Source organism: Acanthisitta chloris, unplaced genomic scaffold, assembly GCF_000695815.1.
Source record: "Acanthisitta chloris isolate BGI_N310 unplaced genomic scaffold, ASM69581v1 scaffold8214, whole genome shotgun sequence".
Lineage (NCBI taxonomy): Eukaryota > Metazoa > Chordata > Aves > Passeriformes > Acanthisittidae > Acanthisitta > Acanthisitta chloris.
In genome coordinates, this window is record NW_008670904.1 from 9,829 (window position 1) to 30,283 (window position 20,455).

The 20,455-nt window shown below is 35.7% G+C and overlaps 1 protein-coding gene across 1 annotated transcript in view; it reads right to left on the reverse strand.

The window, feature by feature from the left end:
- The window catches only part of LOC103801459 (echinoderm microtubule-associated protein-like 5), a gene marked incomplete at both ends in the record, with an annotated part of 50,035 nt that overhangs the window by 9,262 nt on the left and 20,318 nt on the right, over positions 1 to 20,455 (reverse strand). Inside the window, 9 exons of the mRNA XM_009073874.1 lie at positions 1,136 to 1,236; positions 3,076 to 3,169; positions 4,207 to 4,312; positions 6,082 to 6,268; positions 12,764 to 12,882; positions 13,263 to 13,369; positions 15,872 to 16,039; positions 17,867 to 18,079; positions 20,147 to 20,403. Coding sequence (XP_009072122.1) covers positions 1,136 to 1,236; positions 3,076 to 3,169; positions 4,207 to 4,312; positions 6,082 to 6,268; positions 12,764 to 12,882; positions 13,263 to 13,369; positions 15,872 to 16,039; positions 17,867 to 18,079; positions 20,147 to 20,403 — 1,352 coding nt within the window. The remainder of the gene's footprint in view (positions 1 to 1,135; positions 1,237 to 3,075; positions 3,170 to 4,206; positions 4,313 to 6,081; positions 6,269 to 12,763; positions 12,883 to 13,262; positions 13,370 to 15,871; positions 16,040 to 17,866; positions 18,080 to 20,146; positions 20,404 to 20,455) is intronic.

The following is a 20,455-nucleotide window of genomic DNA, read 5'->3' on the forward strand; positions in this document are numbered from 1 at the left end:
AAGCAGCAAACAACTTATTTTTTTTATTCAAAATCACCATCTCAGGCTTTTATCATGGTTAAGATTTCGTTCTAAAGAATTTATAGTAACTCATTCAGTAAATATTCCGAGACACTTTGTTCTTTCTCTAGATAGCAAGCTCAATTGTCAAAATTAATAATTTATACAGACTCCAACAGCTTGCTCTCAGGCAATCTTGATTAATTTAAACAACTTATTTTTTTTATTCAAAATCACCATCTCAGGCTTTTATCATGGTTAAGATTTCGTTCTAAAGAATTTATAGTAACTCATTCAGTAAATATTCCGAGACACTTTGTTCTTTCTCTAGATAGCAAGCTCAATTGTCAAAATTAATAATTTATACAGACTCCAACAGCTTGCTCTCAGGCAATCTTGATTAATTTCTGTTGGAGCCAGAACTGAGAAAACCAGTGTAATTCTTTTCGTCACAGACTCTTCTCTCCACAATTAATCTTTATCAGGGCTCATGTGAGTTGATCTGCATAAGTTCTGCATGAATAATTAGAACATATTTAGCAGTTAAGCTAGTCTTCTGCAACACATATGCATTTATATATGACTCGAGGTGTGAAACAATGAAGTTCACACAAATATCAGGGAATGGCTTTTTCACTGTTCAAAATTTCTCAAGAGGAAAAAACAACCTGCTTTACCTTCACTTTGAATTGTCAAGTTCAACAGAGGTATCTAGGCAAACAGGTCTCAGCTGGGACATGTACCTTCTTTAAGTACTTTGTCTGAATTTTATATGTGAATTTTTCATAACTTTAAAAATATTTGTGCTGTAAAGGTCTTTCTTCCAGAAACTGTTCTATGATTTTCAAGCACCTCTGTAACATTTTCACATGTGCTATACTATTATTAGATATAAAAACAGAGAGCAGAAAATCCAGGGTCGCTTCTACTTATGTAGCTCTGGCTCTATGGCAAATTGATCTTAAAAAGGATTCCCACTATTGCCATAATGCCAATTAACATTTACTGCTAGGGCAAAGTGAACTGGGATACATACAGTGAAATCATTTGCCATGAAAACATGAAACACACAGTAAGAGATGCAATAGTTATACTCCAAGTAACAGAAAATGCTGAAATTCTCAAGGGTCCTTACCTGCTCTACGCCAGAATTTCATGTGTTTAATTCCAACTGTAATCAATTTATCAGGCATATAAGGATTAATCTTAACAACAAAAATCTTATCTTTGCTTCCCCTGAAATGCAAAGCAAAATAATAAAAAAAAGTATAACTATTAATATTTTTAAATAGGTTTCAGTTTGGTTTTTTCCCTTAACGTATAATTATCTTGCTAACATTTACTTTCAAATCCTTAACAATAATTTACTATAAGGAGGAAGAAAACCAAAGAACCAACATACTGAGTCCTGTTCTATTTTCATTACCCTAGTTTCCAAAGCAGATGAGTATTTATGTTACCACAAAGATGCACTAGGAGGCATTTTCTTTGCAAAAGAAAACATATTTGCATTAAATTTAGGTATATGGCATTTAGACCTCTGACAGCTCATCATGAAACTTAAAGGAGTAAAGCTGTTTCCAAGTATCTCATTTTGAAAACAAACTACCAGTCTCATCCACCTCTTCACTGATTTTTCTTTGGTTTTGTTAAAATAAAACATATGCTGCTATTACATTTTTAAATGGAAGTTTCTGTTTTTCTAAAAACATTTAAAATTCTTGTGTGTTTTACATTTCTTACTATGCTTCTAAAAAACTAATGCCTTGCTTCAGTCCCATAGTTTGAAAAACAGCTTTCAACTATGTTTGCTACCTGTTGAGGAAAGAAATGTTTTTTCTTCCTTTTAAATGCAGAAGAGGCTCCAATCCCTAATTTTTGTTCCTTGTTCAGAAGTGCCAATAATCTTTTAAATTCTGTTGTTTCAGACCAATAAATGAACCAGTAGCAGAAAGAACAAACCAGTTTCTTTCCAAACTCACAGTCATCTTCAAAATACAAATACTGCCCTCAAAAATTCTCATCAATTCTTTCGTGTAGGTAGGAGAAATTTTTTTAAATAAAGCCGAAAAAAAAAATATCAGGTCACTGGCAGACAAATGAGTCTTCAGAGAAGCCAAGCTAACTGAGCTTCTAAGAAATAACTGGGAAGAAATTTCTTTATCTACATCATCTATTCAGGATTTTCATTCCTCAGTGATAAGAAACTCAACACATGCTTAAAAATTAAATGAGAAAAAATGTCACTGAAGAGCAATAATTACCTTAATGGATAAAAAGGAAGTTGACACTTTTTAAATTGTATCCACAGAGGATAAAAAAAAAAATCTCTTTTAAACCTACCTAGAAGACCTTTAAATTACACCTACTGAATCCAGACAGAGTGGGGAAAAACCACTCATTACTGCTCTATTTAAAGCAATAGATCTTAGAAAAAACAAAGTTTTCTAAAACAATACTCAAAATAAGATTTTTATCTTGTAGATTAAAACTCTATTTAATAAATATATATTAAACATTCTATGCAGATACAAAACCACTTGTGAAATATTTAACCTTTGAAGTCATTCAGTGCAATTTCTTGTTCAAAGCAGAGTTGACTTCAAAGTCAGATCAGGCTGCTCAGGACTCAGAAAGGGAAAGGAAAGTGCTCTAAAGGAAAGAGAAGTCTGCAAAACATCTGCAAACTACTCTTGCAAGAAAGACATGACCTCTGATGGAAAAGATCTCAACAGAGCATACAACACCATCTTTGAGAGGGCAAAGAGAAGTGCCTTAGAGTCAGTGTTAAAGACATTACTTCAGAACACATCAAATAAACATAAATAAGCTTTGTCTTCTGTCTTCTTTCTTCACCAGCTGAGCTGACACTATAATTCTTCTGGTTGACTATCAGAGCTTCATTTATTTCTTCCAAAGAGAGTTTTATGGCTGTGCTAATGTTATCATCTGTATCACTTAAGTGATAGAAGCTGCTAATTTATTAGAAAACTGACTCTTTAATGAATATATTTTGCTTACTGCCATTTGGGAGTAAATCTAGGTGCAAATTTTAAAATTCAGTTAAATTCCTACCTTACTGCTGAAAGCTTTTCTCCTTTCTTCCAATCCCAGAGTACAACAGTGTGATTGTCATCTATTCCAACAGAAGCCAATCGTTTCCCATCCGCTAGAAACACAAATTTATTATTAAGAGAGTAGATAGATAACTATGTTGCAACAATAAGAAACTGCATTAAAAATACTATAATTTCACAAAGAATAATGTACAAAGAGGTAAATATTCATATGATGTGCATACAGGCACCTCTTGTCATCCTGTTTGCTTTTAAACTTCAGTGGTTTCCTTTTCAACTTGCATGAAGTGTAGGACTTTAAGTTGCCCTGTCTAAAAATTGCACTTGGATGCTCTGTGTTCCTATCAAATCCTTTGTTCAGTTAGTTGTTGGCATAGCTGCACAAAACTCATCATCACAGTTGTTCTTGTGAGAATTTCCTGTTCACTCTGAAAATCCCTGTTCATTTCTGAACAGGAAAGCACTGAAGCAATACCATGATATTTATGAAATAAACTTAGTAGTAGTGTGAAGTCTCAGAGAAGCTCTGACATTAACCTCCAATATTCCACATTAACCTCCAATAAACAAGGTAGAATGAATAGAAGCCAGTGCAGCAGAGGAAATAATTGGTACAGAAATTCAATACATAAGGTGTAAAAATCTCAAAAGACTTAACTGATAGTCTCATGTTAGTAGAAGGTGGAGAGAGACTGGGTGTCGGACCAGAAGAACTCCATGGCTGAACTTTTGAATTTATCAGTGTGCTACCCAAATAGCTTCCAGAATTTCATTTAAACAAAGAAAAAATTCCACACCTGATCACTTTGCTCAAAAATTTGCTTAAACAGTTGTCAAGTAAGCCCAACACTCAAGAACTGTGCACCTGCCTCATGCAACCAAAAGAATTACCAATGTCCTCAGCTCAGCTGTTAAAAAACACAGAACCTGTTCTTGTATTTCCTATGTGCAGGACTACAAAGGAACTCTTTAATGAATTACCATTTTAAGACAACCTCTCTCATGTGCCATTGAACACTAGAGAACATTTTTAAGACAAAATCTTCAGTATAAAGGAATCCCCAATAACTCACTAGAACTGATTAGTTTGAAACGGAAAACTGTAAATAAATAAATAAATACTTATTACCTGAAAAATCCACAGCACAAACACCATACTGGTGATAGCCCTTTAATACTGACAGAGGCTTTATTGTTTCTGTATCCCAAATGTGTATTGAGGAATCTCGACCAACCTGAAAATACATTCAGAACCTTTTTTTCATTTCTCAGTTACTTCGCACAATTTTTAAAAGTATAATAATGTAAAAATACTCCAAAAAGTATTGGAAAAAAATTACAGTGATAAAACTTTTGAAATATTACTGCTGTCTGGCTAGCAGCACATCATCCTCCTTCTGCTTCAGAAATACCACTTCCCAGCTGGCTCTTTTTCCTACTAAAGAACTTAGGCACATTAATTAACACTAACTAAAGTCCTCTTGAGGGGGTGAAGAAAAAAAAAGCCCTTCATTGATTGCCCTGTGGCATATTTATTCCATCAATTCTTCATCAATCATTCCCTGTCTAAATATAAAAGGTTATTTTTATTGCTAGTATGTAAGCTGCTCTACGTCTGAGAAATCAAGGTGACTTCTGTTGCCTTCTTGTGTCATTACAAGTGTCTACAAGTAGATTCTAATGCACTGATACCTGTGGAGAAGTCTCCACTAGAATGGCACTAATGTAGGTAACTAGAACTTGGCAAGTAATTGAATACAGCTTATTCCTTTCAACAAGGTACAAAAGCATAATTTTTAGTCAGTATTTACCAGATTATTTGCTGTTCCAAAGGTTTTGCACAAAAAAAAGGTTGCAAAACCAGAACAGTCTCCTGCGTTTAAGACCAGGGGCAGGGCTCAAGAAAACTAGGATCTATTTCTGGTTTTGTCACAAACTTAACATGTGATATTTGCAAAGCTTTTCAGAACATTCCCTATAAGGAAAATCTGAACCAGTGTTGCACATGGAATTTGATTACTGCATTGCCTAGTTTCTTCAGGTCACATACTATACAGCAGTAATAACCTGTCTGTATAAACCAGTATATAGTAGAGTGTATCTTTCAGTTGATAATATAAGGTATTTTAAATACTGTAAATCCAGGGACATTTTTATTCATAGCCCTTACTGCTCCAAAATGAAATAAAATCAATTCTCATATTTAGAGCTTCAATTTCTAACTGAGAAATCATGCTTATTGCAAACATTTTGACACAAATCAAGGGCATTATAAACAAAAGTTTATTTCTCTTAAAAAATTCAGTTCACATGTTCTCCAATTTATTATATAATAATAAAACCCACAACAATAATTTAAAACCCCTGAAACATCAGATCAAATCTTCAATTACTGGTGTATAAACATTTATGGGAAGATAGGTTTGTCTGGAAACATGTCATATGTGTGTATGTCATGTGAGTGAAAACAGCTAAAATTGTTGCCTGGTGAAAGATAAGATTATTATCAGTATTATAAGATGAACTTTAGCAACAGAAATATCTGTGTTGCTACACAAGCAGTGAATAGTCTGTCTGTACAGACATATGAATATATGATATTCATATGATGTGAACATAATGCCAGACTGCAATGACTGCTAATTTCACATTATGTAACAGTACATGAATGTAGTAACATAGCTAACTTCACAAATAAGACTAAAAAAATAGTTTAATTGCACATTTCCTCCACCTCCTATCATGCAATTGCAACGTAATGCTGAATAAAAAAAATAATGCTATTATAAAAAGAGGTTAAAAAACCCTATGAACTAAAGACCCAGCACATTATAGCCAACTGTAAAAAACACTTATTTTGTAGTTTTTTACCATGATTCCATCTGCAACGGAAACGCAGTACTTCACCTGAATAAATGTAGACTGGACATTCTCCCCCCAAGATAAGCCTTGCTAAATTCAGTAGTTATTCCAGATTGTTATTGCAGACAAACATGGATCCTACCTGGCCTGTTGCCACATAGTCCTTTAAGGGATGAATAGCAAGGCAAAGAATGTCATCGTCGTGGCCCAGATAGAAGCGCTGTGTATTCTGCTGCCTGTTGTACACCACTCCCACTGCTGCAACATGGTATACGATTTCACCCGTCTGAGTGTAAAATAAATTGCTTCGGCAGTCGTAACCTCTGTAACTAAAGCAAAAAACATTTGTCCATCAAAGTCATAAACATATATACTGAATCCGAGGGAAAATTATGCAAGATGCATTTTGCACAAGTAAAATTCAGATTACTTACCAATCACTGCTTTGGTGTTTTAGGATTCTTAACATATTTTCCCAAAGGAACACCCACTCATCAATTTACTTTTGCTATTCAGACATCAGTACTACTAGCATTAGTTTAAAAGCAGCTGTCATTTAATAGCTATTCTCCAAAGCTAGTTTAGCAGAGAAAGTAACAGCTAGTAATTTTTTTCAGACCATATGGAGAGGTTGGGCATGCAGCATGTAGTTAAATGAAATAGAAAATGTTCAAAGTATTAGTTTTGGGTATCTCTTCCTGCCCAAAAATCAGGCAGCAAAAGTTTCCGCAAGAGTGTGGACAACACAGGTATCATGAAACTGAAAGTTCCTGGAAACCTGGTAACAGAAAACAAATGCAAAACCTTTCTTCTAGAAGAGTTTACTTTTTGAAGGAAAACTAGTCTCCTTTCTGTACTGATACAGCCAGTTCCTGACTGAGGTCTGTATACACTATCTCAGCAGACACATTTCTTCCCAGGTTAAGATTCAGTATCCCATAAAAATCGAATGCTGCTGTATTTTCCAAAAGGCTAAGATCCTACTTTAAGAAGTACTTTGAGAGGCTCAGAAACCTAAAATACAAGCAAGTTTTAAATTAGGGTTTTTAACAACACTGTCCTTGGCAGTCAAAGGAGATAAAATTAAAAAATGTATTCCTTTCTTTCTTCTGATGTAAACAATACTCCATATACTCCTGACACATCCCATTTCTATACTACTTTCTCAGCTAACCTCTTTCTATTCCTGCTTCTGTTCTTACAGATCTTCACTAAATCAACTTTTTACTGATTTTACAAAGATGCAGGCAAAATATGACTACATTTCTAAAAATATAATTAAATTTACAGGAAGGGAATGACACTTGAATGTGTTTAAAATGGCCATGAATTACCTTCATTGAGGGATCATAAGGCTCTACCGATGTAATTTTGCACCCAACTTCTAATTGAACCAGTTGAAAAAAGCCCTGAAGATGTTCAGCAAGTCGTTCTTGGCAAACAAAATGACTACACTTTCACTATCAGTGACTGCAAATTAACAGAAATCTCTAACATCTATGTTATACTTCCCATTATATTGATTTATTTGCTTAATTAGAAGCATTTACCATCAGAACAAATTGCATTATTTTAAGGAAGAAAACAAATGCAGTATCCTTAGGCAACAGTGCAGGTCTTTAAATCATCACATAAGACAAAGATACATCTCTACACATACCAGTAAGTGTCATAGGCAAAATTAATGGGATAGCATTAAGACAATTACTGCATATGAGACACCTGAAAGTTTTAAAAGACAGACTCATTATGCAGTCTAGGTAGAATGTTCATGACATTATATACATCTTTCCCTGTGTACACAGTGCAATGATATGCACTGGTGAAGTCATGTATCTTTAAGGCAGCTGAACAACTTTAGCATAATGAATACTTCAAAAACCATGGACCCATATCCACAAATGCTCCATCAATACGTTACTGGAAAACACCACAGCACATACCTGGCTGGAGCAGACTTGAATACAATCTATTTCTGTTGGCTCACCTACACTACAGACAGTGGACTCTATGTCATCATATGTCATTAAAGAAAAATTGCTAAAATCATCTCACAAAGGTTTTAAACAGAGCAGTAGATCCCCAGCAGCAGAACACTGCATTTCACCAAATTGCATCTCATGAACTGTTTGAAGATCATGGAATTCCTCCCTCCCCAGTTCTCTAGCCTGCCCAGGTCCCTCCAGAATGCACCACAACCATCTGGTCTAGCAGCCACTCCTCCGAGCTCTGTGTTGTCTGTCATAGTGTGAAGTTCAAAGCTGGGTCTCATTAGATCACAAACCAGCAAAGTGAACTTCTTAAAGCAGCAAAAACTGTGACAGCAGAGAAATGAAAGCTTTTAAAACAGTCTCTTTCCAGCTCACTATTTAAACTGGTACACAGGCAGTTTTGGTCCTAGTCCAGCAACTTTTTAGTGTCCCCTGAGTTAGCGTCCCTTCAAGGTCTCTAGAAAAATCTCTCTTTAGAGAGAGAATCTTTAGATCTGAGAAAACCTTTACGTCTGAGGCTCAGATATATATCTGCTCTCTGCTCTTCTCAACATCACTAACAGGTTAGACTCTCAACGCAGGTGCAAACTCTTCACTCATGCTTTGCTCTCCCTCAACCCACATCTGTCACTAACATCCCCTAGCAGCAACATGTGTGAATGTTTTGAAGCTGATTTCTGCCTCACCCAAAGTGCTGCCTGCATCCTTCTTTGATGTCCAGTTTATAAAGGGACAGAATATACAATAGCCTACAGTAACTATGCAGAAAGAAAATATAACAAACTATCACAGTATGTAACATCACTGTTTTAAGGATGTGACAACATTCAGTGAGGGGCAGGAAGTATAAAGGTAGGCACAGTGCCAAAGAAGATATCTGAACCTATCATTGTTCAGACATTATTTTCCTGTGCTTCACTCTGCACTGTGCTCTGTTAAACATACTGGGCTTCCTCTGCAAGCACAGAACAATACAACCTATGCTGGATATGCACCCAAAGGAGAATATTTTACAAAACAGTTATGAAAATATGTATGCTGAAAGAAATATTGCTTTAGAAATACTAGACATTGAGTCATTTCTTTACAAGCTCAACAGTCACCGATAAAGGTAGAAAGCATAAAGGTCTCAGATCCTCCTACCTGAAACCCAGAAATTCAGAATTTTCTCCGCTCTTGTCATAACAATTGCCTATATACCCTAAATTATACCTAGTGAAACTGAGTACATTAATGCCATGTATCACAGGACTACTCAAAACATCCCAAATGTATTCAGGATGCAGGAAAAGAGTTACTACTCACATCTATAACTTTTTCTGTTCCAAAGTTTCAATTTTAGTTCATTTCTTCCCATTATTAAAAAATGTGTACAATCAGTTGTTTACAGTTAAAACATATTCTGCCAAGATACCAAGCAGTGTCAACAAAGACACTATGTAACCCAATTAAATACAGTTGGCCTTTCCTACATGCCAGTCTACTAATGCCCTGACTATAGATACTTTTCACCAAAAGGAGAGTGACAGGCTTAGTTCAAGCAGAGATGAAAAGAAGCATGTTTCAATGCACATCATCCCTGAGAATATCCCACACAGTTCCAAAATACTTACATCTCTGTATTTTTAAGCCAATTTAGAACCAAAACCATTAGCTAATCTCAGAAAAAACATGAAGAGAAATAATTTGTTCACATGCATAAAACAAACCACGGAAGTAATTTACAAGGTATCTTGGTTACCAACTAGAAACTAAATAATAGTGAAAGCAAGTTCTGTGTTGTAGTTACTGAATATATAATGTGGCACAATAAACATAAGACTACATTCTGCAGTAGTTGATGTTTTGCCATGGTCTTCAACCACAGCTAATCAAGCCAGGACAGATTTAAATTAATATGACAGTAGCTTTGAGAAGAAATGGTAGCCACCTCAGTGCTGCGTAGGGAAAAAAAATGCTATTACTAAAGTCATGAAGAGCAGGGGCTGGATTCAATTTGAGACTAAGACATGTAAAGACAGGTGTTTGCATCTTTGTTAGACACATTAACACCTACATTTTAATCACTAGTGTTGCAGTTAATACGGTCAGTGGAACCTGTAGGGCTACTCAGCTGATCAACCATCAGCATTTACAGTGGAGACTGATCTCCATTCACTGTGACAAAAGTTTATATATGCAAATAAAACCATCTACTTTTTGGCACACAATTGTGAATTTTATAACCTGAAACTGGACCCTACCCACACTTGCAAGTTACACATCCATAGCCAACTTAAGGGGGACCTTTGCAAGTAGTGTCCTCCCTGGGAAAAGAGTCAATGTCCATAGCTTGTGGGATGCTGTAAGGGTTTCAGAATTTGTATGTTACTCCAAAGTACATATGGGAAATTTCCAAATGTAGTGCAACCCTTCCCCCAAAATCTCTAGAAGAACTAAATGTCAAAATGAACATGATTGAGAGTAGAGTCTTTAGTACAAAGGTAGAGATTTTTTATTTTTTTTAAAATTAGTTTTCCTGGCAATAGTGTTTTCTCAATAGGACCCACTTATAGCCTATTCCATTCAGATGCTGTTTGTAGGTACTTGTAGGAATCCATGCAAGGTGTCATACGAATCTCATTTAGGAATATATTCCCATGTCACCTTGAAACTGTGATCAAATTTCATCTTCTGATAAGGTTAGTTCAATGAATATCCTGAAACTCCAATTGTATCTTGCTCAAATCCTTTGAATATTGAAAAAACAATTCTATGAGTCTATAAATATTTTAAAAAAATAATTCTTGTGAAATGAACAGCATAGCTCTGAGAGAATACAAGGCATAAGTATTCCATTTGCATCCTTATTTCCTGCCAGCAAAAAGGAAGCATTATAAACATTGAGTCCAAGAACAGGGCTCCTCTTAATATCTCAAAATATGTATCCTTATCCTGTTCCTGAACCACCACCACTGCCAAAGATGTGGCAGAATTAAAATACAGGAACAGTCAAAAAGAGGCCAAACTAGTACACCACTTTAATAACGTTTCTGATCATGACTGCACCAGATCTCTTAGAGAAAAATGCACTTAAAGATGAACCTGTTAACAGAAGTTCCTTTCTCATCCGTATTAGTCAGTGGATGGCTCAAACACTCAGAATTATTGTTTTTATCCCCTTCCAAAAGAGGATATAAGCAGAGGTTTAAAAGATTTCTTACAGGATATGAAGAGATTTTTAAAAGTTCATCTTTCAAGGCAGTTGACAAATTCAAAACACAAAACCAACAAGCTCAAAAACAAAGGAAGGAAAAAGAGCTTCCTATTCACCTAGTTCAAAAATGCACCACTTCTTGCACTTTCCAGGAACATCCAAGACATTTCCATTGCAGCTAAAGAAAGGTGAAGCAAAGCAGACTTCCTGAATCAGAGAATATGCCTATTACTCACTTGGATGTGGGTCACTTTAAAGTTAACAGCCTGGACATTGGGAAAAATCTGTTGTTCAGCATGGATTCTTCATTAGTTTCCTTGATGCACATTGGGTAACCAGACAGAACTCAACAGGACATTCTACTTCTGGCCATTCCTGGATATTCTGGTCAAGCTTCACTTCTGTTGTGAAGGAAATAACAATAATCCCAAAGATCCAGGGCCCTTGCTTGTGCTACATCTTCAGGATCATTTGGTTTTATATTTAGGCCAAATTTTCAAGACTACATACAGCAGTTACCCACCTTAATGTATTTTCTACATAGAGATTTAAAAATCTTCAACTGAGAATTCTGGAGCATCAGAAATAAAAAAACCCCAGCTCTGTACCAAACTTCCCAGTTGTCATTATTTTCAAAGCTATTACTCAGACTCTATGTCTTCTACAGTCAAAATTTCTGAGCTGAATGAGTAACTATTCTTAACCAATTGATTTATGAAGCTTTCCATGTGGAGCCCTTCTAAAGTTAAGTGCCATTATAAGGACAGAGAGTACCAGTAACATACCTGTGCATTTTGTTATGGCTGAAAAGAAGCCGTACTCCTGCAAACAGGTATCTTTTTAAAGGAAAACTCAATATTACCTGATTGGCAATGTCTTAATTGCATAAAGGCTTTGGTTTTGCTTTCTATCAAGGGAATTTATATTTCTGATCGTTATTCTAATGCAGTAACATTTAGTGCCAGTTTGCTTTAAAACACCACATCTTTGTTCTGAGAAAAATCCTTCACTTACCAAGAGCTATGGAAGACAACTAATCCTAAAGATAAAATCCCAAAATTTCAAAGATGCATCTGAAAGTCATTCTGCTACTCAAATTAGCACCAAAAAGAGAATGGATCTGAATTTTAACACACTTACAGAACCTATTAAGAATTTAATTCCTGAATTAACAGAGGAACATGTAAGTTGTTTCAGACTAGGTACAAACAGTTTATATTTGTTTTTAAGAACACAGCTAGAAACACTACTTAGCACAAAACCCAGCCATCTTCAGCTACACCAAATTTCTGTTGTAAACCCAAAGTAATACACCAAAGAGAACTACTACTTTCCAGATACTGAAAAGCATGGGTGAGACTACTAAATACTGTATTTAGTCACCTCTATTCAAACAGTAATTACCACTTAATGTTTCAGTGCAAATTCCCTTCAGAATTCACATGTAGAATTAGTCCAGCTTGGCATCAAAGCTTTCCCTTTCTTGAGTGTAAATATATTTTACAGCAATAAATAAAAAGAGTAAATTGCAAAGCAACTGACCTAAAAGTCTTTAATCAGATTACTAAATTATAAACACCAATCTACAAAACACAAACAATCTGCTTGTGCATTTGAAAGAATCCTAGTTTGCATACCCATGGACAAAATGTAGTCTTATACTGTTCCCTGGAGCTCGCTCACGTCTCTTAGAAGCTGCACTTTTTCTTTTTTCTTTGCATTGCTCTTTAAGTTGAGGTAGATCTTCTTTGTAAACCTTTAAGAAAGAGCATACTTCAAAATTAAAAGATTCATAAGGAAAGCATTATTTCTGAGAATTCAGCCAGGGTTATCACTCACAAAAATGTTATTCTGACATCACCAAAAAAAACCACCTTCCAACTGCCTGGAGCCAGTGATCATACAGTGTCACTTGGTTTTAAATTACAACCAAAACTCTAACAGAGCATGCTAGGAATACATGTCAATTTTTTCTCCTCTGTTAATATTAATCTTACTTAATATCTTTATATTAATTACTTATCATATTTTAATAACCTCTTAGTCTCCCCAGTTTTCAGATTTCAACAGTCTTCATAAAAGACCAACTTGAATCCTGGGTAGCTTTCCAACTCCCATTAAAACTAAAATCTTTACCTGTCGACGATAGGTGATTTGTGTCTCTTGTTCAATTTCAGAGTCCAGCTCTGGAACATCAGACTGATCTGAATCTGATTCATCACTATTAGAATCAACCAGACTCTCTGTCACCAAGAAAACAGAAACAGAAAATGAAGCAACCTAAATTACAAACCAGGAAGTGTTTAAAACAACTGCTTAATGTTTCTGTTTTGATAATAAATGCTCATATCCACTGCAACATAAACTGCTTATCACAGACAGGTTAACAGGACCAGTTCTGCTGCTACATTAGAAATAAGTCAACTCATGAGTATGACAATTTTTTGTGGTGATGGAGCGAGTTAGTTTTCATGAATTAAAATTATTTCAGCAACATTAATGTTAGCAGGAGAAGCAAAAAGAAGAGAATGAGGTAATAAAGTAGAAACTAAGACTTGTAGAAAATTAACAAGAGAAGGGCTCTAAAGAGCCATTGCTCAAAGTGAGCCATTGCTGTGTGCAGAAATTCTCCAGGTAGATTAGGGGAGAGAAAAAAAATCATATATGGGAAGAAAGTGGCAAAATATTTGGTGACCATGGAGAAAAAGTTTGAAAAATTTAATGTTTTACATGTGGAGAAAGCCAGATTATACCTAGTAGCACAGTTTAATTCCAACAGAAACTGAAAAGAATGCCCTGACTGCACATTTTTTGATGAAGAAACCAGACAGGAAATCAGTCTAGAACACAAATGGATTTTAAAAGGTCTCAAAATGTAATTGCAAAGAGAATCATCACTCAGTAACAACTGTTGCTAGAATAATGCAATAAATAAATAAATACTATCTTTGGAGTTGTAATACTTAACATTTCTACCAGTGATACAGAGAAAAACAATATTGCTACCAATATAAGTAGCAGATAACAGAGTTTAAAAAATCACTAACACTACAACTGTCAGTCATGTGACAAAGCAGATGTATGTTGCACATACTGTCAGATAGGCAGAAGTAAGGCTATATGTCCAAGACCAAGGAATCCAACTAACACTTACTACATACAAATTTTACCTTGGGAAGCAGTAGCTAATAGAGAAATCTGTGTCACATGAAATAATTAGTTGAAAAATAATTCATACCATGAAAGATCAAAGCAGTTAAAGGTTTTCTGGAGACTTTGTCAAGGAGTTGAAGATAATCATAGAATCATCAAGGCTGGAAGAAACTTTTGAGATCATCGAGTCCAAGTGTCCACCTAGTACTACCATTGTAACCCCTGAACCATTAAACCAGATCCAGATGCCTTTTAAATACCTCTAGGTCTTTAAAGTATCTTGAGCATCTTAAACACTCCAGGGATGGTGACTTCACCACCTACTGGGCAAACTATTCCCATGCCTGACCACCCTAACAGTGAAAGATTTTCCTAATATCCAGTCTGAATCTCCCCTGTCTCAGCTCAAAGCCATTTCCTTTAGCCCTCTTGCTGTAGGCATGGCAGGAGACCATCCCCACCTCACTACAACCCCATCAGGTAGTTGTAGAGAGCAATGAGGTCACCCCTAAGCCACCTCTTTCCAGGACTGAACAAAGCCAACTCCCTCAGTCTTTCCTCACACGACATGTGTTCTAGACCTCTGATGAGACTCACTGCCCTCTGGATTTGCTCCAGCACCTCAATGTTCTTTTTAAAGTGAGAGGCCCAAAACTGAACACAGTAGTCGAGGTGTGACCTCACCAATGCAGAGTACAGGGGAATGATTACTTCCCTAGTCCTACTGGCTACACTGTTCTTGATACAGGCCAGAATGCCATCAGCCTTCCTGGCCACCTGGGCACACTGTTGGCTCACCAACCAGCATCCCAGGTAAGTCCCTTTCGGGGGAACAGAACTATTGTTTCTTTCCACATTTGTCACTGACAAGGTCAGCACTGAATTGGTTTTCATTTTCCTATTTGCTGGGTCCACATTGAACCATATTCATCTGATCTTAGCAATTAAAGAGTGAAACAGCCTATTTCATGATAACTCTATACAATAATTTTCCCAAACGACTCTCTAAATTCCTTTAGGAATTTCCAAGTGAGGCACTCAGTTAATTTTTGATTTTAGGAAACTCAGTCATGAGAAAAATTGATTAGTCACTGGTAGAAACATGATCTGCATCTTTTTCCCAAGCATTAAACATCTATATTCTGCTTTAAAAAAAAATAAAACTAAGTAATCAGTTATAATGCTTAAGTTATCACCTAAACACTTCACATTTTTCATGAAAGTAGTATAGAAGTCAATTTTTCCAGTGACATCTGGGCATCCAGTTGTTGCCAAAGTCACAAAGGATGATATGCACAGAACTCAAATTCATATCTAAGATCTGAACTTTGAAAATTTTCCTTTGCACAAAAAACACAGACGTGAAGGGTTTTTTCACACTCTTGCTAGGCTGAGCATACAGGGTACAGGCAAGTATTAGGCAACTCTATCAGGTACTTCAGGCAGCTACAAAGTTTAAAGAAACGAGAACTTCACGCAGACTGACAATTTTGAATGCTTATTTCAATACCTACACCAAAAACCTTTACTTTTCTTTTAGCCTCCCTTCCTCGCACCCTTTTGTTGGTGGTTTTTTTAAATAAGTTACTTACCTTGGGGTGCTATATGAAGAACATCCTTCAACTTGCGGTCAGGGACAAATTTCCACTGAAAGACAGAATGATCAGCTCCGCCAATGGAAACAACCCACTGGTGATCATGAGACCACCTGACATTTGTCACGTGAGCAGAGTGCCCAAGATATTTTTTAAACTTTGCTCCTATAACAAGAATAAAAATGTCTTTCAATACTCAATACTGAAATAAATGTTTCAGAAGCACCTCAGGAAATAGAATCATAGAATTATCAAGGTTAGAGGAGACCTTGAAAATCATCAAGTCCAATCGTTAACCTGTCACTGCTGGAACCCTTATATCGTATCCTCCAGTGCCATATCCAGACATCCCTTAGACACTTCCAGGGATGGTGACTCCACCACCTCCCTGGGCAACCTATTCTAGTGCCTGAACACCCTAACAAAGAAAACATTTTTCCTAACATCTAATCTGAATCTACCCAGTCTCAGCTTGTGACCGCTCCCTCTAGTCCTTGTATCATATTATGGAACCCTATAAAAAGTAGTAGTTTAAGAAAGATAATTACTAGTAATACTTTAATTAATAGCATCAATTCTCTGCAATATTCACCAATTTTAATCTCTCTTCAAGATAGATTTTTCAATTTGTGTTCCAGGATGTAATACCTCAGCCAAGTCAAACACAAGAAGAGAAGATGTGAAAGAGCTGTATGAGACATGTTAACATTTTTCTAAATGTTAGTCTATTAATTTTATTTATTTTTTACGAACCAAGATTTAGAAAGTTATTATTTCTACACTGAAAAGATGCAGTTATTTAAATCACATATATTTAGGTCTGTGAAAACACCCCCATATACGTGCTTGTAGCACCGGTTCCCACTGTGCAATCTCAGTGCTAAGCACTTCTAGCAACTCATATCCTCCCACATTTAGTAGTAGTAGAAGTGATAATAGTAGCATAGCTGCATAAAGTGATCATTTCCACCAACTGCTCCATACTTACTACACAATCAGTTACTAAAACCAAGTCCTAACAGCACTCCATTAGACAGATACTTTTTTAGACAAGAAAGGTTTCATTGTTTCAGACCTGTTTGAAGAACTCCATTTTAGACACCACTCAGGTTAACGCTGGCTACAACTCCATGAATGGGTTTTAAGATTACGTCTTTAAGCAGTGTGTGCTTAAAGAAAAGTTTTAGGTGTTGTTTTGGGGCTTTCTTGCTGTTTTTAAAGACTGATATTCCCCCATATTTTTGTCAACTCTTTTTGTAAAAGGTGATATTAAAACCCATTTCATCTCTGGATTATGTTTGAAGTGATCAGGTACACGAGGTGATCCAAATATTGGCGTCTTCACACAGCTCTGAAACTATCAAGCCTTTTTTGTCTACAAAGATATACACCTCTCTCCTGTTCACTCAGTCCTGAACAGTAAACTTGAAAAGTCTATATCTTGCTTTAGGCCTCAGCATGAAAAAATTAATTGCTACCAAAATTCTGAGAAAATTACTGTAAAAATTTTAAAACTTCCAATAACATACACTGTCATACTCTGATTACAGTACTAGTTCACTTATTTGTTGCCTCTAATAATTTTGTAAAGTTAGGGGGTTTTTTAGTTCCTTGCCCAAATCTCTATCACACATCCAGAGAAAGGAAGAAAATTACTTCACGCCCAAGGTGAAACACTTAAAGATATGTACCTTGTAACAGGGTAGATGTTGCATCACCTCACAAAATTCTAACCAAAAAAGAGAACTGTTTTACATAGTAAAATATATGTAAAACTTGTAGCTGTTCTATTCAAAGCACAAATAAAACACTGTTAGCATTACAGTTGATTAATACCCCAACCTACCACTGCTCACTAGCTTTGACCTCTAATTAAACATCCAATAATAAGCATTAGTCATTTTTACAATTTTCAGAAACCACTTTCTAATACAATTTTCTTGAATAACCAAAATTCAAAAATATGTTTCTAAGTTATTTTAAAGGTACTACCTTTTCTTAGACATGGATAGCGAAAGAGCTTTACTATTCCATAATCATCAGCTGTAACCATAACTTGCCCAATAAAATTTGCATCCACAGAATTTATATCATTTATATCTGAATATTTGGGCCAGATTCCATTAACTTCAAGGCCAGAAACACAGGTCCATGATGCCCACTGAATGCCTTTCAGATCCTCCTTGTTTGTTACTTCCTTTCCACCTAAGGACAAAAATAAAGAGCTATTTTTCAATGTTCACTCATGCAATTTTAAAGAATGCAACATTTAAAAAAATTCTCTAGAAATCAAATCCAAGTGAGACAGAATTAAAAACTGACTTTTGAAACTGTCCTGATCTAATATTCCCTATCATGTCCAGCAGTATCAGTAGTAAGGGCTTCTCAAGACTACTTCACAGTTTTATTATTTCTTGGTATCTGCTTGAGGCTGTGTTATTTTTAAATGTTTATCAAAAAGTACACGTAGTCATTCCAAGATAAAGTTCAGAAAAAACTGTTGCTGAATGATTCTAGAGCAAAAGCTGAAGAACTCATTTAGATCTGGTAAATTACTGAAAACACCAATTTTATGCTTAGATCCTTGTTATATTATTTCACACCAGCTTTGTCCATAATAAGATTGATCCAATCCCACAAAGTTCCACGTAATAGCTGAAGAACTGAGTCAGACCAAAAGCCCATTTAATAAACAGTGTCTTCCAGAACAGCCAGAAGCAGAGTGCTGGAGCAACACACGAATGATGGAAACAAACGCAAAATCTGAGTCAGACTGAACACGCATCTGCAGAACCTGAGCAGGACAATAACTCACCTTTTGAAGGCAAATAGGCTGTTTGGCTTTTTTCCTGTTTTCTTACTGTAATTAGGATTCTGCCTAGTGGGAGCAAATGGGATGGGAGGAAGGGGGGAGCAGCCTCAGGCACCAAAAGAGGTAAGTTTTCAACAGAAAGACAGGGCAAGGGGGAACTCAAATGTACTGCAATCAACAGAGTAAATGAAGCACAGCCATAGAGAAAAGATAAATCAAAATGGCAAATAAATCAGAAAAGAAGACTTACATAAATAATCGAAACAAACAAACAAAACCCAACAGTAACAAAACTCCCACACTCAAGGAAGAAAGTTTGACTACTATATACCCCTCCACAAACTGGAAAGGAACTCAAGTGCCCTGTCTGAAGATCATTCAGCTGTGGTGAGAGATAACTGCACCCTCTGACAATACTTACCTCATAAATATCTTTCAGTCACTGATCCATGTAACAGTGACTACTAACACTGGTTATATCCATGACTAAGTCCTACAAATCGTGTACCAGGCAACCCTTAGTTTCTTACAGTAATGGAGTTCTCACAAAGTTTCAATCTCAAAACTATAGTTTAGTATCATGCAATATATTAATTTTATAGTCCTTATAGTCTTTGATAGTCCTCTGATATAATATGGAAATAAACACATTTGAACTTGTGTTATCGGCAGAGTGTCCAGTTAATTTAACTTTGATACTTCTATTCATTTTGAAGGTTGCATGATTGAATCAGATACATATCACAGGTTCAGAATTTCTTTTGTTTCCAGTGAGTAATTCCTAACTTTCTGGCATCCTTGTATCAGGTACTCAATTTCTCTATAGTTACATAAATCCATTATATTTCCAAATTCCAATCTGGACTCCAAATCCAAATTTTAAAAGAAAAACAAAAAACCCCACTTGCATTTCAATTATTTTTATGTCTTACAAGTTTCTTACTGTAAAAGCTCTTTTAAGGTAAATTCCTCAGTTCTGCTGCAAACATAGTTCTAGAAAACCAAATTACTTTTCTCAGCCAGAATATACTGATTTATCCACACCTTTAAGAAAAAACATACAGCACAATCAAATGATATTTCATGTCATATCCAAGCTGCGTAAGTACAAAGCTATTAGGCTGATGCAAAATTGAATTTGAATGCTGCATTCTTCTTCTTCTAAAAATGTGAGATCAAAAATTCATTTTTGAGAAGTAAAACAAATTATAAGCCAGCCTCTCTAGCATGGTAAGATGTACTAGAAAGAAGAATAAACATATAAGGATAAAAATATTTAAACTTCGCCACAAAATGCTGCACTTATTCAAATATAGCAAATACTTATATGAACTTACAAAAAACTTTATCTGTAACTCTGTGCTTTGAACCAGGATTTACATTTGGCTGTTTTTACAAAACTACTATATATTATTTCTGTAATAAGTAACAAATATCATAAAGGAAACTCAGAATCTTACTTGGCATTCTATAAAAAAGTCTCTTCCCATTGCCATCATTGGTCTGTAAGTATTTACTGTCTGAAGACCAATCCATATGCGTGATGAAACTTAAAGATCCAATACATTCCCCAACTTTCTTGTATCGCTGAACAACACCATATATATCCACAGAGCTGTCATTGGAACCAACAGCTAGGAAATTCCCATCTGGTGAATATTTGAGTTCATGAATAGCTTCTTTCCTGTCTTTGATATGAACAACCTCAGTCATATCTCTGTAGTATGAAAGAAAGCATGTCATAAGTATAGAAGAGCCTTATCATACTG